The 17856-nt window shown below is 43.7% G+C and overlaps 1 protein-coding gene across 1 annotated transcript in view; it reads right to left on the bottom strand.

Moving 5' to 3' along the window:
• Ets1 (ETS proto-oncogene 1, transcription factor) overlaps nucleotides 1-17856 on the bottom strand; it is a 120714-nt gene that overhangs the window by 85353 nt on the left and 17505 nt on the right. Inside the window, exon 3 of the mRNA XM_029481151.2 lies at nucleotides 6920-7064. Coding sequence (XP_029337011.1) covers nucleotides 6920-7064 — 145 coding nt within the window. The remainder of the gene's footprint in view (nucleotides 1-6919; nucleotides 7065-17856) is intronic.

Raw genomic sequence — 17856 nt, 5'->3', positions numbered from 1 at the left:
TTTTACTGGTGAAAAAGTTATAGTGGGGACAATGTTGGCAGATGTAATATATGTGTTATATATGATAGAAAAAGAGGAGAGGGAGAGGGCATGGGGCAGGGGCGGGGGGGGGCGTAGAAAGAGGAGGAAAGAGGGAGACTGAGGGTAGGATGTGCTTTGGGCAATGAGAAAGTAGTCAAGGCTCTTTAGGTCAGAGTCAGACACCTTCTTTCTCTGGCTCCTTTAAATCCATCCTTGAACTATGGTTCATGGGAAGGGTGGCATTTATTGTCCATCGACCATGGCCTTTCATGTCTTAGACTATGAAACCAGCATAAGAACTCAAAAATAAGGTTAAGGACCTATCTGTTGAAGATTAGAAACCCAAGAAATTTATTAAAAACTCCAGGACATGATGCTGTGTTCTTGCTTTCTCTACCAAACCAATTTAAACTCTTGAACTAGACCCAGTTCTATTTAGATTCATACCCTCACACAAAATGTTCAAAGAATCTGAATGTTAAGTACCACACATTCAAAGGTTTCAAGGAGGCAGAAGGTGGGAGTCTAAGAGAGGAGGCTGGCCAATAGGCACCAGCCACCCATAGCTGGCCAGGGAGCCACTTTCCCTTGCAGAGAAAGGCTCAGGCACACAGATACCTTGATATCAAAAACAAAACAAAACAAAAAACAAAAACCCACAGAGTAAATGCAAACAAACATGGAGGAGCAGTGAGTGGATTTGGGGCTAGCTTCACCTATGACCTTTTATTCCAGTATCTACTTAAAGCCCCTCAGAGATGTGATGAGGAGGGTGTGTGAAAAGATCATCCCTGGACACCTTCCTTTAGGAACCTAAGAAGGGCAGTTAGACCTGGTCTTTTGTGAAAGATGAACGTTGAGACAAGACTATAGCTAGCGCTTTCTGAGATAGCACAGCTGCCAAACCAGGATCAGAGGAACCCAAGCTGCCTATCTCCCTTAGTGGTCAGACCCCATTTACAAAATGACAATTCTCTACTATTAGGCTACATAGACTTTTCCACACCAGTCAGTGCTACATATAGACTGAAAGATAAGTAAATACTTAAATAATAGTAACAACAACAACAATAAAAACAGGTTAGTTGTAAGGACCTGCCTCATCAAAGTTTAGACTGTGCCACATTGAGTTAGAAAACCAAGAACATCCAATAAAATGTTGAGAGTGGGGGCCCCTGAAAGGTTCCTCATGGACCCTTCTATAGGCTACCATAAGGCTTCTCTGGCAGAAAGAGCCAAGCATTCTATCTGGGACAGATTAGTCCAATATTGTAATATCCAATGTTATCAGTGGTAATCACAGACTCACGGGCTTAGAATTGTTTTGAAGAACAAAGAACCTCTAAAAATAAAAAAAGTGTTCTAGAAAAAGAAAAATGTGTCCTGAAGAAAGACAGAACAGAAATGTGCAGCAGATGGAGTATGAAACGCTGGTTTTCAGCCCTGTGGCCATCAGACACAGTCAGCTGAAAGAACAAACCTGCTGTGAGCATAAACATTCCAGGCCAGGTGAGTCTCCCTTGAAGTCTTGCTGGCATGTCTTCAACACTCTGCAACACTTGAAAGCCAAACTGGAGGCTCTTGCTTGCCTGCTGAAACATCCCACCTGCCTGCCTGTCAATGGCCCTTTCCAAACACTGCCCAGGTTTGATCCCTCCCAGCCGCTGGGCCAGATGACAAAGCCCCAGGAGAGACCATGAACCTGGCCTCTCAACATGTCTCCCACATGAACTTCTAAAGTTTATTTGGGAAAGACATTCTTCAATTCCGCCATTTTATTAGTAAATTTGTTTTAGAAATGTTAAATAGTGGAATCCAAAGTCACCCCCTGATATTGCCAAGCCTGTGTCATATATAAGTGCAGTATTTCATATGGGAACCACTTGCTCTATCATAAAATATGCATCACCCCTCATATACAATTTTTTAAAAAGTTGCATGCAGGCAAGGACTATGTCTTCTCTGTCCCCATCTGTCTTTAGGACCCACCATGTGCCACTGGAGGTCAAATGAGTTCAACCAATCAGTGGGTCACTTTCTGACTCAACCCTTAGACATTTTTGGATTTCTAAAATGTGCTTCACAGAACAATGAGTCAATGATTTACAACAGCAGACATACACATCATGTTTACTATATGCCGACATGCTTCAAGCTTCACAGATATGAACTGAGTGATCTCAGAGTGTGACTTCTGGGTTTCCAGCAACATTAACAGGGGCAGCTCCTGGAAATGTATTAGAAAAAAATCAAGAAAACATTCCTCAACCCTAACCTGGGAGTAGGTTAGCCTGTGCTTTAGCAGATTCTGGAGTTTCTAGTTTAATGAGTCCAAAGCAAGAGTTAAATCTTACATCTCTAAGTTCTCCTCCTCCTCCTCCTCCTCCTCCTCCTCCTCCTCCTCCTCCTCGTCCTCCTCGTCCTCCTCCTTCTTGGGCTACTGCTGCTACTGCCACTACTGCCACTGCCTGTAGACCAAGCTTTGAAAATCTCCCTGGCATATAAAGAAACTAAAGAATCATCATCAAGTTGCCCAAGGTCACACAATGAGGACAATCTCCTATAAATCTCGGTGATCTCCTTTAAGATCCCGGCTTCCTTACTCCTGGACCATCTCTGAATTCTTTTTCAAGACATTGCGAAGCGGCAGGATCCTTTGTATGACACGAGTGTATATTGATCAAAATGCCACTGTTAAAAATGGGGATGAATCAAGACCAGATCCATCGCTGCCTTTGAAAAAACTACCTGGAATGGAAAAAAAAAAAAAAACAATGGTGCTCTGGAAGGGGAGTAGAGTATTATGTTTTCGGATATGTGCTATGAGCAGTCACGATGGCCCTAACAAAGAGGCTGAGGTCACATGTGGACAGCTGGCGGCTACAGCTGAACTTTAGTCATGTTGTCTCCTTGTGGAGTGGGCTCTCTGGCTTCTGGTTTCTGATTCCCAATAGAACCAAGATAAAATCAAGCTTTGCCCTACTCCAGTCAGGACTGGGTTCCACTTTCTATTTCTTCTGAGAATGGCTTGTATGGACCCTGTCGCTTCTCAACAAGGCTGTGGGCAGGAACTAGCTCTAATGTTTCATGACAGCAACATTTTAGTGAGTTCTTAGAGACTGGGTGCAGGAGCCTGACACACACAATCATTCTCGCTAAGGTGATGGAGAGAGAGGTGCTGAAGCTGAGGGACAGACTAGAGGAAGGGAACAGAAAAGAGGCAGGGTCAGTGGGCTGCACTCCAGGCAGACTATAAACAGTAACAGACATTACAGCCCTGGCTTGTGTAAGGAGCTCCATTGATTCACAAGATTCCCTGACAGAAGGATGACGAGAAGCTAAAACAGAAAGGGTCCATTCATTCATGCAGAACACAAGCCCTTGGCCCCCATTGGCTCTCCATAATGGCTCCAGGCTGATAGCAAGGAGGGGGCCGTAGGGAGGGAGGAGGAGGTAAAAAATGAAAGAAAATGATGACTGCAAGATCGTTGTGAAGCAACGTACAGCTGCACAGGCAATTGCATGCAAATGTGACTTCCCTTTTTAGCTGTAGTGAATGTCCTCAGAATCGTGTGTTTTTCTCTTTCACGCCATTTCTCCTCTCTTCCGTCCCTTGTCATTTTTCCAGGCTCCCTGATTCTTTGTCCCTTGTCATTCATCTTTCATCATCTTTTCCCAATACCATCTCTATCTCTACCAACACTCATCTCTGTTTTCTGTCAGTTCTGCACATCTCAGTTTTCCCCCTCTGTTCCTTTTCACCTCTTCTTCGCTTTCCTGGTTCCCGACTCTCCCTTCCACTTATTAGCAAGAGTTTCTCCATGCAAGCCTTAGCTTTATTCTCTTGGCCTCCCTTCTTCCCATTCCTCTCCTCCTCCTCAGCCTCTGCCGCTCCGAGAATGAATGGGAACAATACTCTGATGAAGGCCACTACGAGCAAGCCTGGGTGTTCATGGTTGGCCCCTCCTGTCAGTATTCCAGTCACTGACAGATGTGTAATCCTTGGAAAAGAAGTCCATTCATCCCTTCTGAGAGCACAGACATGAGGCAGAGCAGGGGTGGGAAGTAGCCATGAGTCGGAGGAGGGGAAGGAAACAGGAGTTATAAATAGGATGAAAGAAGATGGGAGGAAAAAATGGAGTATTTTTTTCTCCCTTTCTTTTTATTCAGCATATCTCCACCAAAAAAAAAAAAAAGTGCCACAGCTGGAGAAATCATTCGTTCATCCACATCTTCATCTTCCTTCTTTTAAAAAAAAACCCACAATAGCCTTCCAAAAAACAACCCATCACTGAGGAGAACTGGACCACAGCCCAGAAAGAGGTCCTGCAGCTCCTTCATCTGGACAGCTCACAAGGCAAGGGACAGACAGGGAAACACTCAAGGTTCTTTGCCAGATCTTTCCATCAGAGGGAGCCTGGGGAAGTGGGAGCTATTGCCTCTATTTGCAAGCAGATTACCATCCACTGGTAGGGAGCCAGACCCCATGGAAGCAGCCCATCATTCCAAACTGCAATGGCTGGCATGTCGGGCCATTCTGAGGATGGTTATTATTCCCACCCCAAAGCCACAAGACTAGGCAACCCGAGCTTCTGTCTTGGAACCGCAAGCTATGGGGGAAAGTGCTCTATCATAACTGCTAAGGATTCTGTACATTTTAAGGCTGAGGACATTGTGAGTTGTTGGTTACTCATATATTTCACAGAATCTGTCTCCCGGGCTCTGAAGTCAAAACATTTTAACTTCTCAGAGTCTTGGCAAGAAGGACAAATAAGATTATCACCCCCACTTGTAGTAATGTACTCCTCAGTTAAGAAAGAGAAAGGCTCTTACCCATGGGACGAATCTCAAGTTAGGCCACTCATTGGTCGGCTGTTCCCTCAGTCTCTGCTCCATGTTTGTCCCTGGACTTCTTGTAGGCAGGACAGATTTTTTGGGTTGAAGGTTTGTGTATGGGTTGGTGTCTTTATCCCTCCACTGGGAGTCCTGCCTAGCTAAAGAAGGTGGCCACTTCAGGCTCAGAAGAGTCTAGAAGTCAGGAGGCTAGGAATCTCAGCTAGAGTCACCATAGACTCCCTGGAGCCTTCCCCATCCCAGGTCTATGGTACATCCTAGAGACATGCTCTCCGTGCCCCACCCCCACCTCAGAGGTGAAGGGGAGGTGGAAATGGAGGGAAGGAATGTGTGAGGGGGGAACTGGGAGGAGGGAGGGCTATGATCTCAGAATGTAAAGTGAATAAATAAATTAATGAATGTAAAGACTTAAAAATAAATTGAAGCAAAAATAGAAAGAGAAAGGCTATGTCTGTTAGGAAGAAACGACATTCTCACCTTGGGCTTATGAGCAAGTGTGCAGAGACACTGGAATACAAATGAGATTCAACTTGTAACAAGAGGAAGTGTCATCAGAGTTGCATTCAGTGAATAAAAACCCTAAGGCTTGTGACATTAATAGTATTCAAGATGATACAAACCTAGGCATGGCTATGTGGGTCTTCTTCTTATAGAGATGAAATCTAATTTGTTCATAATTTTAATGGCTCAATTTTTTTCATATTCTTGCATCTCCAGTCTTGAAGTCTAGCCACTGTGTAGGCACATCATCTTCCCAACCGCTTCATGAAATGGATACACAGCCGAAAAGTGTGTTTATGCTTTTGACTGTTTTTAACCCTTGAAGGGATGAAGGTACCCAAAAGGGAACAATGGCATAGATGTTACTTAGTCAGCAGAATAGTGATTTCAACCTGTGCCAGGACCTGAGAAGAGTCTCCTACACTGTCCGACCCACCACAGCACACCCCCGCCTGCGAGCAGCATTGCGCTCCGTATCTCTGTTCACTCCTGCTGCGGGATGAAGCAGATTTTTGTTTTATTTCCCCACTACTTTACAAGCCACTTACCATAAGTCAGAAGCACACTGAACAACCACCACAACAAAGCATTGCACTTAGTTCCCAGAAATTACCCCCAGTCTCTTTGGTTTCGCCTGTATAATTCCTGTGAATTATATATTTCAATATGTTGGAGCAATGACATTTCTTATGCTAAGAATTTGACCTGATAAAATGTAGATGGGTTTGGAGTTGTTTTGTTAATTGTTTTATATATATCCTACATTACATTTTATATATGTCATTATAACATGGTCTCAAGACCAACTGAATTTCACAGTCCTAAATTCAAGTCTACACTTAGTATTTTCTTCAGATGCTACTAAGCAAACAAAGCCTAAAGGAAAATTCAAAGGAAACAGAAGCGAGTCCTGAAAACAGAACAACAGAATTCAGGTAACTAGGGGCTCTGGTTGGATCTGGGGCAAGCAGTCAGACTTGCTACAGACAGGGTCTCTGGGGAGTCTCACCCTAGCTCAGGAGAGGGTGGCCTTATAGCCAATGAGTCAGGAAAGAGGAGGAGTGGGGAAGATGCAGCTGGTACAGGTGGTTGGGGATGGGGAAGAGGTGTCAGAAAGAGAGCGCAGATTCCAGTGGAGAATAAAAGGAGATCAATCCTGTAAGAGGGCTAATCCACAGGCCTCTGTTTTCCCAGTTCATCCGCTATGATGCTAAACCATAGTTCTCAACAACCATCCTAAAGGGTGAAAACTGCACAGAAGGCACAAACTGTTTACAAAATGAAGACCAAAAGCAACCCTTCTTGGGCCCATTGGTAGAGTACCACCTTCCTGTTGGACAGTAAAGTAGCACAAAGTTACTGAGCCACAGACACGGGCTTTCCACAGGGAACAATAGCATATGGAGCCCTGTACCCTGTGGGGGTGCTATTTCAGAGAAAGCAGCTTTCAGCTGGTTTCTCTTAGCCTTCAACTCTCCTCTTCCTCCTCCTCTTCTTCCTCCTCCTCCTCTTCCTCCTCCTTCTCCTCCATTTATATTCCTACCTGAGCCGCAGTGTTCAAGGCCAGTAGGAACTTCCTGAGTGGCTGACTCATCCCAGGGTGGGTAAAGAGGTCTTTGCTGATGATAATTGGACTGGAAACCGCAGGTCAATCGAGGATCTTCAAAAGCGTTGATAGGACCCTGCCTCTGTGACCAGTGAAGAGAAAGGGGAATGCATTAGGAGAAAACCCTGTATATTTCAATCCTATTACAAATATGACTTCACACCATCTAATCCCAGCTATGCAGGGACAGGCTACCAGTCAGAACCTACCGTTAATTCCCACACACTTAGTCCTCCAACCTCACAGGGAATGGGAGGAACTTATTTAGACTATGTCTTCATTTATTTCTGTCCATACCTTTCCATACTTGGGAACCAGCTTTTATAACCTTCAGAAATATTCACAGTGAACAGCGAGGCAGAATATTGACCACCTAAGACTTAACACAGTTTGGGATTTTTCTGTCAGTATTATCTCCCTCTATAAAAGCATCATAGAGGAATATTCTTAATGGACAGTCCAGTGTCATAGAATAGGTGATAAATGCCACAGTAAAGGGGAGAAATGTATCTATGGCCTATGCCGTAAGATCCACTTCACTTGTCGTTAATTGTGGGGGTGGGTTTTGATGACATAAGTTGCTGAGTAAAAACTATTTCCTGTCTTATTTTGAGATTCGGACCACCTCCTTATTAGCTTTATTAGAGTCACAAAATATACAGCGTGAGAAACCAAAAATTGCTATGTAGAAAACCACATTTCACAGATTGAAAAGCTTTATTCCTTGAAGGCAGATGGATTCAGATTGAAACCCCGGCTCTGCCACTTATTCATACAGGAATTCAGGTCTCCCTAATCTAAACATTCGTTTTATCCTTCATAAAATGGAAATAATAAACCAACTCATAAAGTAGGAGGGCGGAGGGCATAGAGAGATTGCTGTGCGGTTAAGAGCACTTGTTGCTCTTCCAAAGGACCCAAGTTCAATTCCCAATCTCCCCATAACCCCCACAACCATCAGGGAATTCAATTCCTCTGTCAGGGAATCCAATGCCCCTTCCTTCTGGCCTGCTTGGGCACTAGGCACACACATGGTGCACAGACATGCACTCAATCAAAACACCCATACACATAAAATAAAAACGAAAATTTAAAGATGCATAAGAAAATTACATATAAAGCAAAATTAAATATAAATTGTGTTGACCAACATTATGTACTTATAAAATGTATGCAACAAGTACTCTATGCAAAACTTTGTCATTACTACAAAGTAGATACTATTTTAATGGAAGAGACAGCTGGGCATGGAGCACACAGCTCTTCAGGGGGCTGGAGGAGGAGAGCAACAAGTTCAAGATCTGTCTGAGCTCCAGTAGGCTGATGTAGACTCATAGCAAACTCTAAGGCTGCCTGGCTTATACCAAGTTCAAGTAACTTAAAGAGTTCACGTCTCAAAATAAAAATGTTAAGTTAAAATGAGGTTTTATGTCAAAGAAGGGTAATCTGTTTTTATTCTTAAAAAGAAACGGTGAGCTTCACAAGGATGACTCCGATGACAGGTCAAAGAGGACAGGGAGGGTTCACAGGACTACAGCTCTACACAAAGAACTACAGGCAGCTACGGAAACCTGAGAGCGGGAGAGGTGGTATTCCCCAGGAAAGAGCACACCAATTAAGTTATCCAGTGCAGGTTATACTTAGGAATATATAAGCATACACACACACACACACACACACACACACACACACACACAAACAATTAATTAATGAGCAGGGCTGGAGAGATGGCTCAGTGGTTAAGAGCACTGACTTCTTTTCCAGAGGTCCTGAGTTCAATTTCCAGCAACCACATGGTAGCCCACAACCATCTGTAATGGGATCTGATGCACTCTTCTGGTGTGTCTGAAGACACCTATGGGGTAACTCGTATAAATAATAATAAATAAATAATAAATATTTTAAAAAACCAGTTAATGAGCAAAGGGGCCATGAATCTGAAGGAGATCAACTAGGAGTCTGTGGGAATATAAGAGGGTGTGGAGGGAGGAAAGTGAAGGGAGAAATGTTGTAAAGATATTATAATCTCAAAAAAAGTTAAATTTAACAGAGAGAGAGAGAGAGAGAGAGAGAGATGACTCATTGAATGAAGACACTTGGCACCAAGCCTGAGAATGTGAGTTCAATCCCTAGGACCCAGGAGTAGGCAGAATCAACTCCAGAATGTTGACCTCTGATTTCCACATGCCCGCCTTGGCATGAGTGTGTGGGCACCCACTGTACCATATACAATCAATCAACCAATCAATGTATGTTAGAAGGGGAAAGTGAAGAGTGAAGAAGAGGAGGAAGAAGAGGAGAAAACAACTGTGAGGCTTAGGAGGTGGTTCTGTGTTAAACCACTTGCTGACACATGAGACAGCTGGAGTTTGGATTCCCCCAGAACTCACATGAAAATCTGGACAGGCCACTTGTGGTCCCAGAGCTTTGGAGACAGAGACAGGGAATCCTCCTGCAAGTTGGCTATCCAAACCAGGCAGCTTGGTGAGCTCCCGTTCAGAAAGAGACATTATCTCAGTAGGCAAGAGGAGAGCGAAGGCGGAAACTGCCCAACACCAGTCTCAGGCTTCCACACTCATGCATGCGTCAACACACGAGAGAACATACATACATGTAGACACACACACACACACACACACACAATCAAAAAATAAAAAAAAGAAACTTTTTTCAGACGTGTTCTCTCTGTGGCTGCCCTCCACCAAGCTAGGGGACTGTTTTCAACGGTGAGATATGGTAGGTCTGCCATTAACCACAAACATCTTCTCTGGCAGATGCTTCTCAGAAGCCCTTCACAGTTCTGTCATCTAAGCACCTGCCTGTTTATTAGACATTTCACGAGCCTACTCAATAGCCATTTCACAGAGCATAAGAATGGCCTTATTACTCAACAGAACCACATCAACAGCTACCATTCATTACGAAACTGTACCAGTGGAGGAGAAAGAAGCAAGGTAGTAGTAGCAGGTCAGAAATCTAGGTGCTGCAGCCCCCACCTCATTGTTTAAAGGGAACCACCTAAAATAAGCGGTCCCCAGTAAGGCTCATCACCTGCACATTCCTTTCTTGGCTGCAAAAGAAATGCATCAGTGAAATGACTGAGCAGCACTCCCATCCCTGTCATCGTCTGAAGGAAAGCATCTGCTGGTTTCTTACTTGCTCATCCCCAAGTGATTGCTGAAAGGAACTGACAAGCACCACAGACCTGCCAATCCCAGCTGGAACACTAGGTACCCTGTAAGTATGGCCACTTTGAATCCCCACCACCATCATATGAAGCTAGCACGCTAATCTCCTTTTTACAGAAGAGCAAACAGACATGTGTAGAAGTAAAGTGAATTGCCACAGGCCACACTGCTCATAGAATAATGGAGACAGAAATCTAACCCAGTTCCTTTTGATTTCCGGCTGCTGTTTCTACGTGCACAACATGAGGCTATAGGACTCAAAACCAGCTTGCTCAAAACTGACTGTTAGAATCAGGCGTGGTAGCACTTACTTGTAACCCCAACACTTGGGAGGCTGAGGTAGAATGACTAGTTTGAGTCTGGCCTGTATTACAGTGCAAGACTCTTTCAGTAAAAGTTAATTCTACAATATTTATGTTTGATGAATTATGCCAGTGTGAAGTCACAGAACTAATGGACAGTACACTTAGTCTACGGCAGGTATTGCATAGGATTCTAAGAATATAACAGGAGCAAGAAATGAAACACACCCGGAGGAGCTGCACAACAGTTTCTTCCTAGATTGAAACATTCCATCCTGTCCAGAAGCTCCTAAAGCAGGAAGGTAAACTACACAAATAGCTTCAGGAAGTTCCTGAAACTGACCAGATTCACTAAGCCCCTCCCTGCCAGAGTAAGCAATGAGAACTGAGAGTCCTCTCAGAGGACCATAATTGAGCAGCAAAGAGGACTCTGAGACCAGACGAGCTGCCTAGAAGAAACAGAAACCAGGCAAGCTGCCTGAAAGAGGTAGAGAGGAACTGAGTCAACTGTGTCACTTGAAGGGATACTATCCAACCTGTTGAGCTGCCTGCCAGGTTTTGTAGTATGCTCCAGGCTCCCACCTTTTGTGAGCTGTCACCCATGCTGAGGTAGGCTTTGGTGATACTGATATATTTGGGTCATTTTATGCTCCTGTAAGTAACCCCTCACCTGTATTTCCATTAGTAAATTCAATAAAGCTCATTGTTTGACCAAGTTGGACTCTGGTGATATCCATACTTTTGTCTATCATGGGATGACTATCTAGGGTGATTAGATGTGTGTTTGTCTCCCCAGCAAAAAAAATTGTCACACAATGGGAGCTTGCAGAAAAGTAAACAGGAAGTCACACTGAGAGGGTGTGACAGTATTATGTACCAGGGAAGAGGACAATTGTAGTGACATTTTTGAGTCATTTAAATCCCAGTATAAGGATTCAGGGCTACTTCAGACATCTGCAGTACTGACCATGATTTGCCTCTTGCTCTAGCAAAAGCATGGTTTTGTCAACTGCGATAGTTTCTGCGATTGTGTGATGTTTGGAATTCTGAAAACTTTTCAGAAGGTATATAAATGCAAGGACCCTGAGAGGTAGGGTCAGTGGTTGTTGGTCGTTCAGCAGGGTAGATTGGGGTTTGTTAGCAGTCATGCTCAGAAAAAAGAAAGAAAGAAAGAGAGAGGGGGGGAGAGAAAGAAAGAAAGAAAGAAAGAAAGAAAGAAAGAAAGAAAGAAAGAAAGAAAGAAAGAAAGAGAAAGAAAGAAAGAAAGAAAGAAAGAAAGAAAGAAAGAAAGAAAGAAAGAAAGAAAGAAAAGAAATTAGACTCAGGAATCTCTCGCTCTGTCTTTCTGTCTCTCTGTCTCTCTGTCTGTCTCTCTCTCTCTCTCTCCCTCCCTTCTTGCCTATCTTTTTTCTCTCCTATCTAGTGATAGAGCCCAAAATCAGATAGATAAGGAGTGGGAGAAAAAGAACCTGCAAAGTAGCAAAGAAAGGTAGCGGGGAAGACTTTCTAGAGAAAGCAAACTAAGAGGAGAGCTATAGACTGGTTGATATTGAACATTGGTGAATGGCCAAGAAATCAAAAGGTAAAGAAGAAGGCAGGCTCAAAGGTCAAGAGAGACACCACAACTACAGAAAGAGGAACGAAACAAGGTCCGGGCAAGTCAGAGAAAGCTGGAGACTCTCTCTGGTGGGGACAAACCTTGGAGAAAAGCACTGTCCGGTACCTGCAATGAGTGTGATAAGCACAAAATCAGACTGAAGGTAAAACAAGCAAGGAGTAAGACATAAATACCAGAATATGAAGGTTGCATATCTGACTTATTAACCCAATACATTCTAGACAGAATCATTTGATGGTGCTAAGTAGGACAGACTGGGCAGTAGAAGAAAGTGAAGAGGTGGGACAGTTAGTAAGAGTCCTATCAAGACACATGGAGCTGAGGCAAGACCATAAATCTATACTACTGACCCAGGTATCATTTTTATTTTCAAATTATTTAAATTAAACATTTATTTCCATAATGATTTTTAGCTGATTATGATTTTTAAAATTGTATCAAGATAAGTCTTTAGATTAATTGTGGAGTTTGGCTACCTACCTCACAGGAAGCCTCATTAATCTGGCCTAATCCCACTATGAAGAAAGACATAGATTTGTGTCATCTCAGGGGTGAAGGTAGAAACAGAGGTGCAGCGTTCTAAAAGAAGGGTCAGCATGATTTCTTGAATGAGACAAAGAAAGAATAGAAATTCAAGATACCCTGAGTGCTTGCTCTTGTACCGTGAAAATGCTGAGCTTTGGGGAATATGTAAGGAAGGGGAAAAACAATGTTGCTCTGGGTTGTGTTTAGACAGAGGGATGGCAGAGCCACTCAGTAGAGCAGTCTCCAAGACAGGAAAGAGTGAAGTTAGAGCTGCTTGCACAAAGACTCTATAATTTGAGCACAGATTCAGGGAGACCGGCAGGTAAAGCAAAAAGGGAAACTATAAAATATAGCTCTTTTGTCCTTTGTTTTTCTTGTCCCTATAAGAAAACGTCCAACAGAAACAACTCAAGGGTAGAAACTCTTTATTAGGCCTTGAAGTTTCACAAGACCATAGTCTACCATGTCAGGGATGGCAAAGTCAAACAGCTTGGTCTGAGGCACAGTAGTGCGCCACAGTGACTATAGCAGCTGATCAAGAACATAGAATGGAATAGGTATGTTCTAGCACTATTCTTAGTCACTTCTTGTGTCATCCAGGCCCCACCTCCTGAAGGCTCCATGGCTTTCAAAGTCATAACACAAGCTGGGTAACCAAGACTCTAAAACATGAGCCTGTGAGAGACAATTCAGATCCATAGGTCTGTAATGGTACGAAATAAGGGCATAAAACAAAGAGGCAATAGGTAAACATTATAGAAGAAAAATACAGTAATTGTATACAGTTGTGGTGGCCAAAAGAAAGCTTAAACATGAGTAGTGGTTTCTAACTGTCCACTAAGAAAGAATGGGGACAGGGAACCATGAATAATAGCCAAAGAATAATAGCTCTTGTAGTCTCTGCCATGTTCTATCATCCTTACTGTGAAGAACAATGCAGTGAGCATCTCTGCAGAGCAGCATAATGGGAGAGCATCCAGGAGCCTGCTACCTAAAAGTCCTACCTACATTAACTCTGGAATCCAGTAGACCAAAGACACAGCTTTATCACTACTCTGCTCTAAGGGTGGGCTAAATGTACTGGACATCTTCTCAGGGGACCAATCCATTCTTCTTACAGTGAAAGGTCCCTGACTGCTTCCTCTCTGCTTCATGCATCAGAGTCAGGTTCAGCTACTGTTCCTTCTAGCCTGCAGGCAGCTATGTCTCCAGAGCCACCATTTCCCCCCCCCCCCACTAGTCTTGCTACATCCCAAAGCCATTCTGTTTGTTCACAGTACCCAAAGTCCCCCAGAATTGAAAAGAAAGAATAAGAGGATATTTTATAATACCAAATCAGACACATATGGCATCAGTGTATCTGTGCAAATGTGTGAGCTGTTCTTCCAGTGCCTCTCCAGCTTTAGCCAAACAGCCTTCAGGTGGCAGGTGTTTGCTCAGTAACTCCCTCCTGCCTCTCCTTTCTCTGCGTCCAGATAGACACACTGTCTTTCCCTTGGTTGACTACTGAAGTCCAGGGTTTAGCTTTAAGCCAGAAATATAGAAGGCCCAATAAACACTTCAAGATGTTTTTCAATCCAGAATTACAGTAGAGTCAGCAGTGGGCAGGATGGACATTGTGATTTGTCATCTAGGATAACTGGGTTATGTTCTGGGAATGTCAGACACTCGCATACTCTACCAGGAACACAGAGGCCTATAAAGCAGGATGCTTGTGTGTCAGTCCTGTTCTACCACCACAGAGTTGTATAACCTCTGGCCTGTCACTTGACCTCCCTAAGCTTTTGCTTCCGGAGGAGGATAGCTTGATGATCTGCAAGTTCCTTGCCAACTCAAACTCTCCATTTTGCTGACCTGAACACATTCCTTCTCCTGACCTTGTAACTGGCAATCTTCAGATCAACTGCTCCTTGGGAGAGAACAGCAAGTCCACTGGGCCAAACGTTGTCAGAGTCAGAATGTGTGTCCATGGCAGTGTCCCTGTCACGTATTGAGCCTTCACACTGTGTCCTTATGCTTTCCGAAGGCACGCTCAAACAGTGTTTTCCTCCCATATAACCCACTATTCAGAAGAAAAAAGTGGGGCTTAGGCAGTTCCTGAGGTTGAGCAATTACTGAGCTCTCCTGTGGTGAAGATTATAAAATACTGCAATGCATAAGACATCCCACAGACTTCTAATAGATCCGGAAGTCTCTGGGTCTTACAAGATGCTGTGTAAGGCATCTTCCTTCTTCCTTTCTCGGACTGCCAAGCACGTCTATAGAATTCTTTGGGCAGTGCTAAGAAAGAATTCTTATCAGGCTGTGTTTGGCCTCAAAATAGTACAGGGACATAAAGCTGATTCCTGGACATACTTGCTCTGTTGAGAATTGGAGAGGGAGGCACAGCCAATGTCTTCTGAGCTCTCCTGGGGGTGCCTGGGAAGGAGGGGGCACAAAATGGGGTGGTAATAGCCACCAGGAGAGGCAGGAACATACAAAATAGCAAAGTCCCAGGGGGCAATTTAATTTTAGACTCAAGGCCAGGAAATTCTTTTTAAAACAATGAGGAGTGATAGGCTTGGACCTTGGTGAAAGGGCAAGCTTGACCCTCTAAAGGCTCTGGGAAACAAAAAGAAGCAAGACAGAGGGCTGAGGGACAGAGGTGGTGTTCGTGGGGAGCTGCTTTTGGCTTCCCTGCAGACCATAAGGCTTCCACTCACATCCGACGTTCACCGAGACCTAGCCCAACAGCGTGGGAATGATGGAGTGTTAACAAGTCCCTGGAAGTCTGAAGACCTTACTGTCTTGTGGAGACACATTTCTAGGTGAAATGGATACCAATTGTCAGCTTCGAATTCCTAGGGTCGCTCTGTAACCCCTCACTCAGCCAGAAGCCCTTAAACTTGTACCAGTACCCCCACGGGATGGCAGTTTCAGGAACCCCATGGCATGAGGAGTATGGTAATAGTGATATGGTATCTTGAGGTAGAATCCAGTCAGGAGAACATGGCAGCCAGGATAAATAACAGTCAGTTTTGCACTTTGCTCAGTGGTCTATGTAGAGAACTGTGGCTCTTTCTTAAGTCATGGAAAGCCAAGTTTTCATAAATAAGGTGCATGAATAAAAGTTGGTTCTAAGTCTCCATATGCCACCAAATAGCTTTTTGAAAAATGAATAGGGCACACAACTTAAATCCTAGCACTCAGGAGGCAGAGGCAGGCCAATCTTTATGAGTCTGAGTCCAGTTTGGTCTACAAAGTGAATTCCAGATCCTACTTCAAAATAATAAATAAATAAAAACAAAATGAATACTGTAGTAAGGACTTGCTATGATGAATACGTTCCCACAATCTTTTGTTGTTGTTATTGTTGATGATGGTGGTGCTGTTTCCAAGACAGGGTTTCACAATGTAGCCCTGGCTGTCCTGGAAAACTCTCTGTAGACCAGGCTGGCCTCGAACTCACAGAGATCCACCTTTCTCTGCTTCCTGAGTATTGATATTAAAGGCATGTGCCACCATTGCCCCAGGCCTATTTTTGAAATGTACTCACCAATATGATAACATTAAAAGTTGGGGCATCCAGGAGGTGAGAAAAATCATTGTGTGGCAGCTCACAGATAATATAAGACCCTTGTAAGATAGCTTGAGGAAGTAGGTTCAGTCCTTCCCATCCTTCAGCCCTGTAAGGACAGAGCACTCATCTCCCCTAGAAGGCACAGCAATGAGGCACCATCCTAGAAAGACTGAGGCCTCACAAGACCCAGAACCTATCAAGGACTTGATCTTCTTAGCTTCTAGAACTGTGGCAATAACTTTCTCTTTATAAGTTTCCTACTCTCATAAATTTAGTGATAGCAATAAAAATAGATTTTAAAAGAGATTAGGGTCACATTCTATGCTTTGCTGGTGTTATGAAGTTGGGTAATTTATTTAACCATGTAGGGCCTTTGTGTTCTGATGTTGTAATATTCAACTTGTAGCATGACTCTGAAATTATCTAGTTTGTACTGGCTGACCCTAACAGCTCAGAAATATCAAGTTACCTAAGATGGTAGAAAAATAGATGATTAAAAGACAGACAGATGGGCAGATGGACAGGTAGACAGACACACACACAGACAGATGATTGATAGGTAGATAGATAGACAGACAGACACACATATACATATGTAGTTACTCTATTAAACTTGCGCCAACGTTGCACCCAAGCAACAAGAGAAAAAGAACATCTTTTCTGGTTTCTACTGAGATTCTGAATTTCTTGTGAGTGTTCCCACTTTTCTAAACAAAGCATTAACCACAATTCCACTTGATTCCCACAGAGCCTGGGTAGTATCTATTACGGCTTCCCAGTAGCAAGCATGGTGGCGAAACACACAGCACAGGGACAGCACATGATCACTCCATGAACACACCCAGAAGCTGGAAACCTGAAGCATGAATGGTAGACTTGAGGAGGCTATCAACAGCCAGAGCCAAGGCTTAGAAGAGAATCTGTCCTAGGAGGCCCTAGGAAGACTCTAGTGAAGAGAACCAGGTCTGGTTACACAACAGAGCTGTAAACCACCAGCCCATGACAAGAGAAATTTGATCTGGTGGCAAGAGGGCAAGAAGGCTCTTTCTCATTGAAAGGAGAATGAGGCAAGGAGATTTCCTAACAAGAGTGTCACCACCTAAACCCCATCTTGTTTAACAGCACCCCTGTAGAGACAAGTGAAAATCTTCTTTTCTCCACACCCCATGACAATTACCTTTTTAACATAATTTAGGAAGCCAAAATAGAAAAGAAAGATACGGTGAGTGACAGGAAAATAACAGGAATTAACCGAGATCACCTTCATGGAGGCACTGGACAAGAGTGTCCAATAGAAGTAGCACTGTGACCTTCACGGCAGATTATATTCACCTGTTTTGTAGACAGAAATGCCATGGTTCAAAGTGTTCCTGGTTTGCTCACTCTTTGCTGCTTAAGGAATAACAGACTAGCTTTTTCTGCCTCCAACATGCACGTGCTTTTCGAAGTGGTCTTCTACAACCTGTGGTTATCATTTGAATCATCCCCTAAAACCCAGGTAAGAATTTAATCACTGTTATGATAAACCTCGGAGTGGAACCATCGATGGTGACTGAAAACAAAGACTGTGCTCTCCTGAGCCAGCCAGCCTTATGATTGTAGAGGCAGATTCCTGATGAGAAGAACTGAGCTCAGTTAGGCTTCCTCCTGGCCTCACTCTCTCATGCTCATCCCGCCCCCCC

The sequence above is a fragment of the Mus caroli genome, unplaced genomic scaffold (assembly GCF_978045245.1).
Source record: "Mus caroli unplaced genomic scaffold, Mus_caroli_1 scaffold_11, whole genome shotgun sequence".
In the NCBI taxonomy this organism is placed as follows: domain Eukaryota; kingdom Metazoa; phylum Chordata; class Mammalia; order Rodentia; family Muridae; genus Mus; species Mus caroli.
This window is presented reverse-complemented; position numbering and strand designations above follow the sequence as displayed.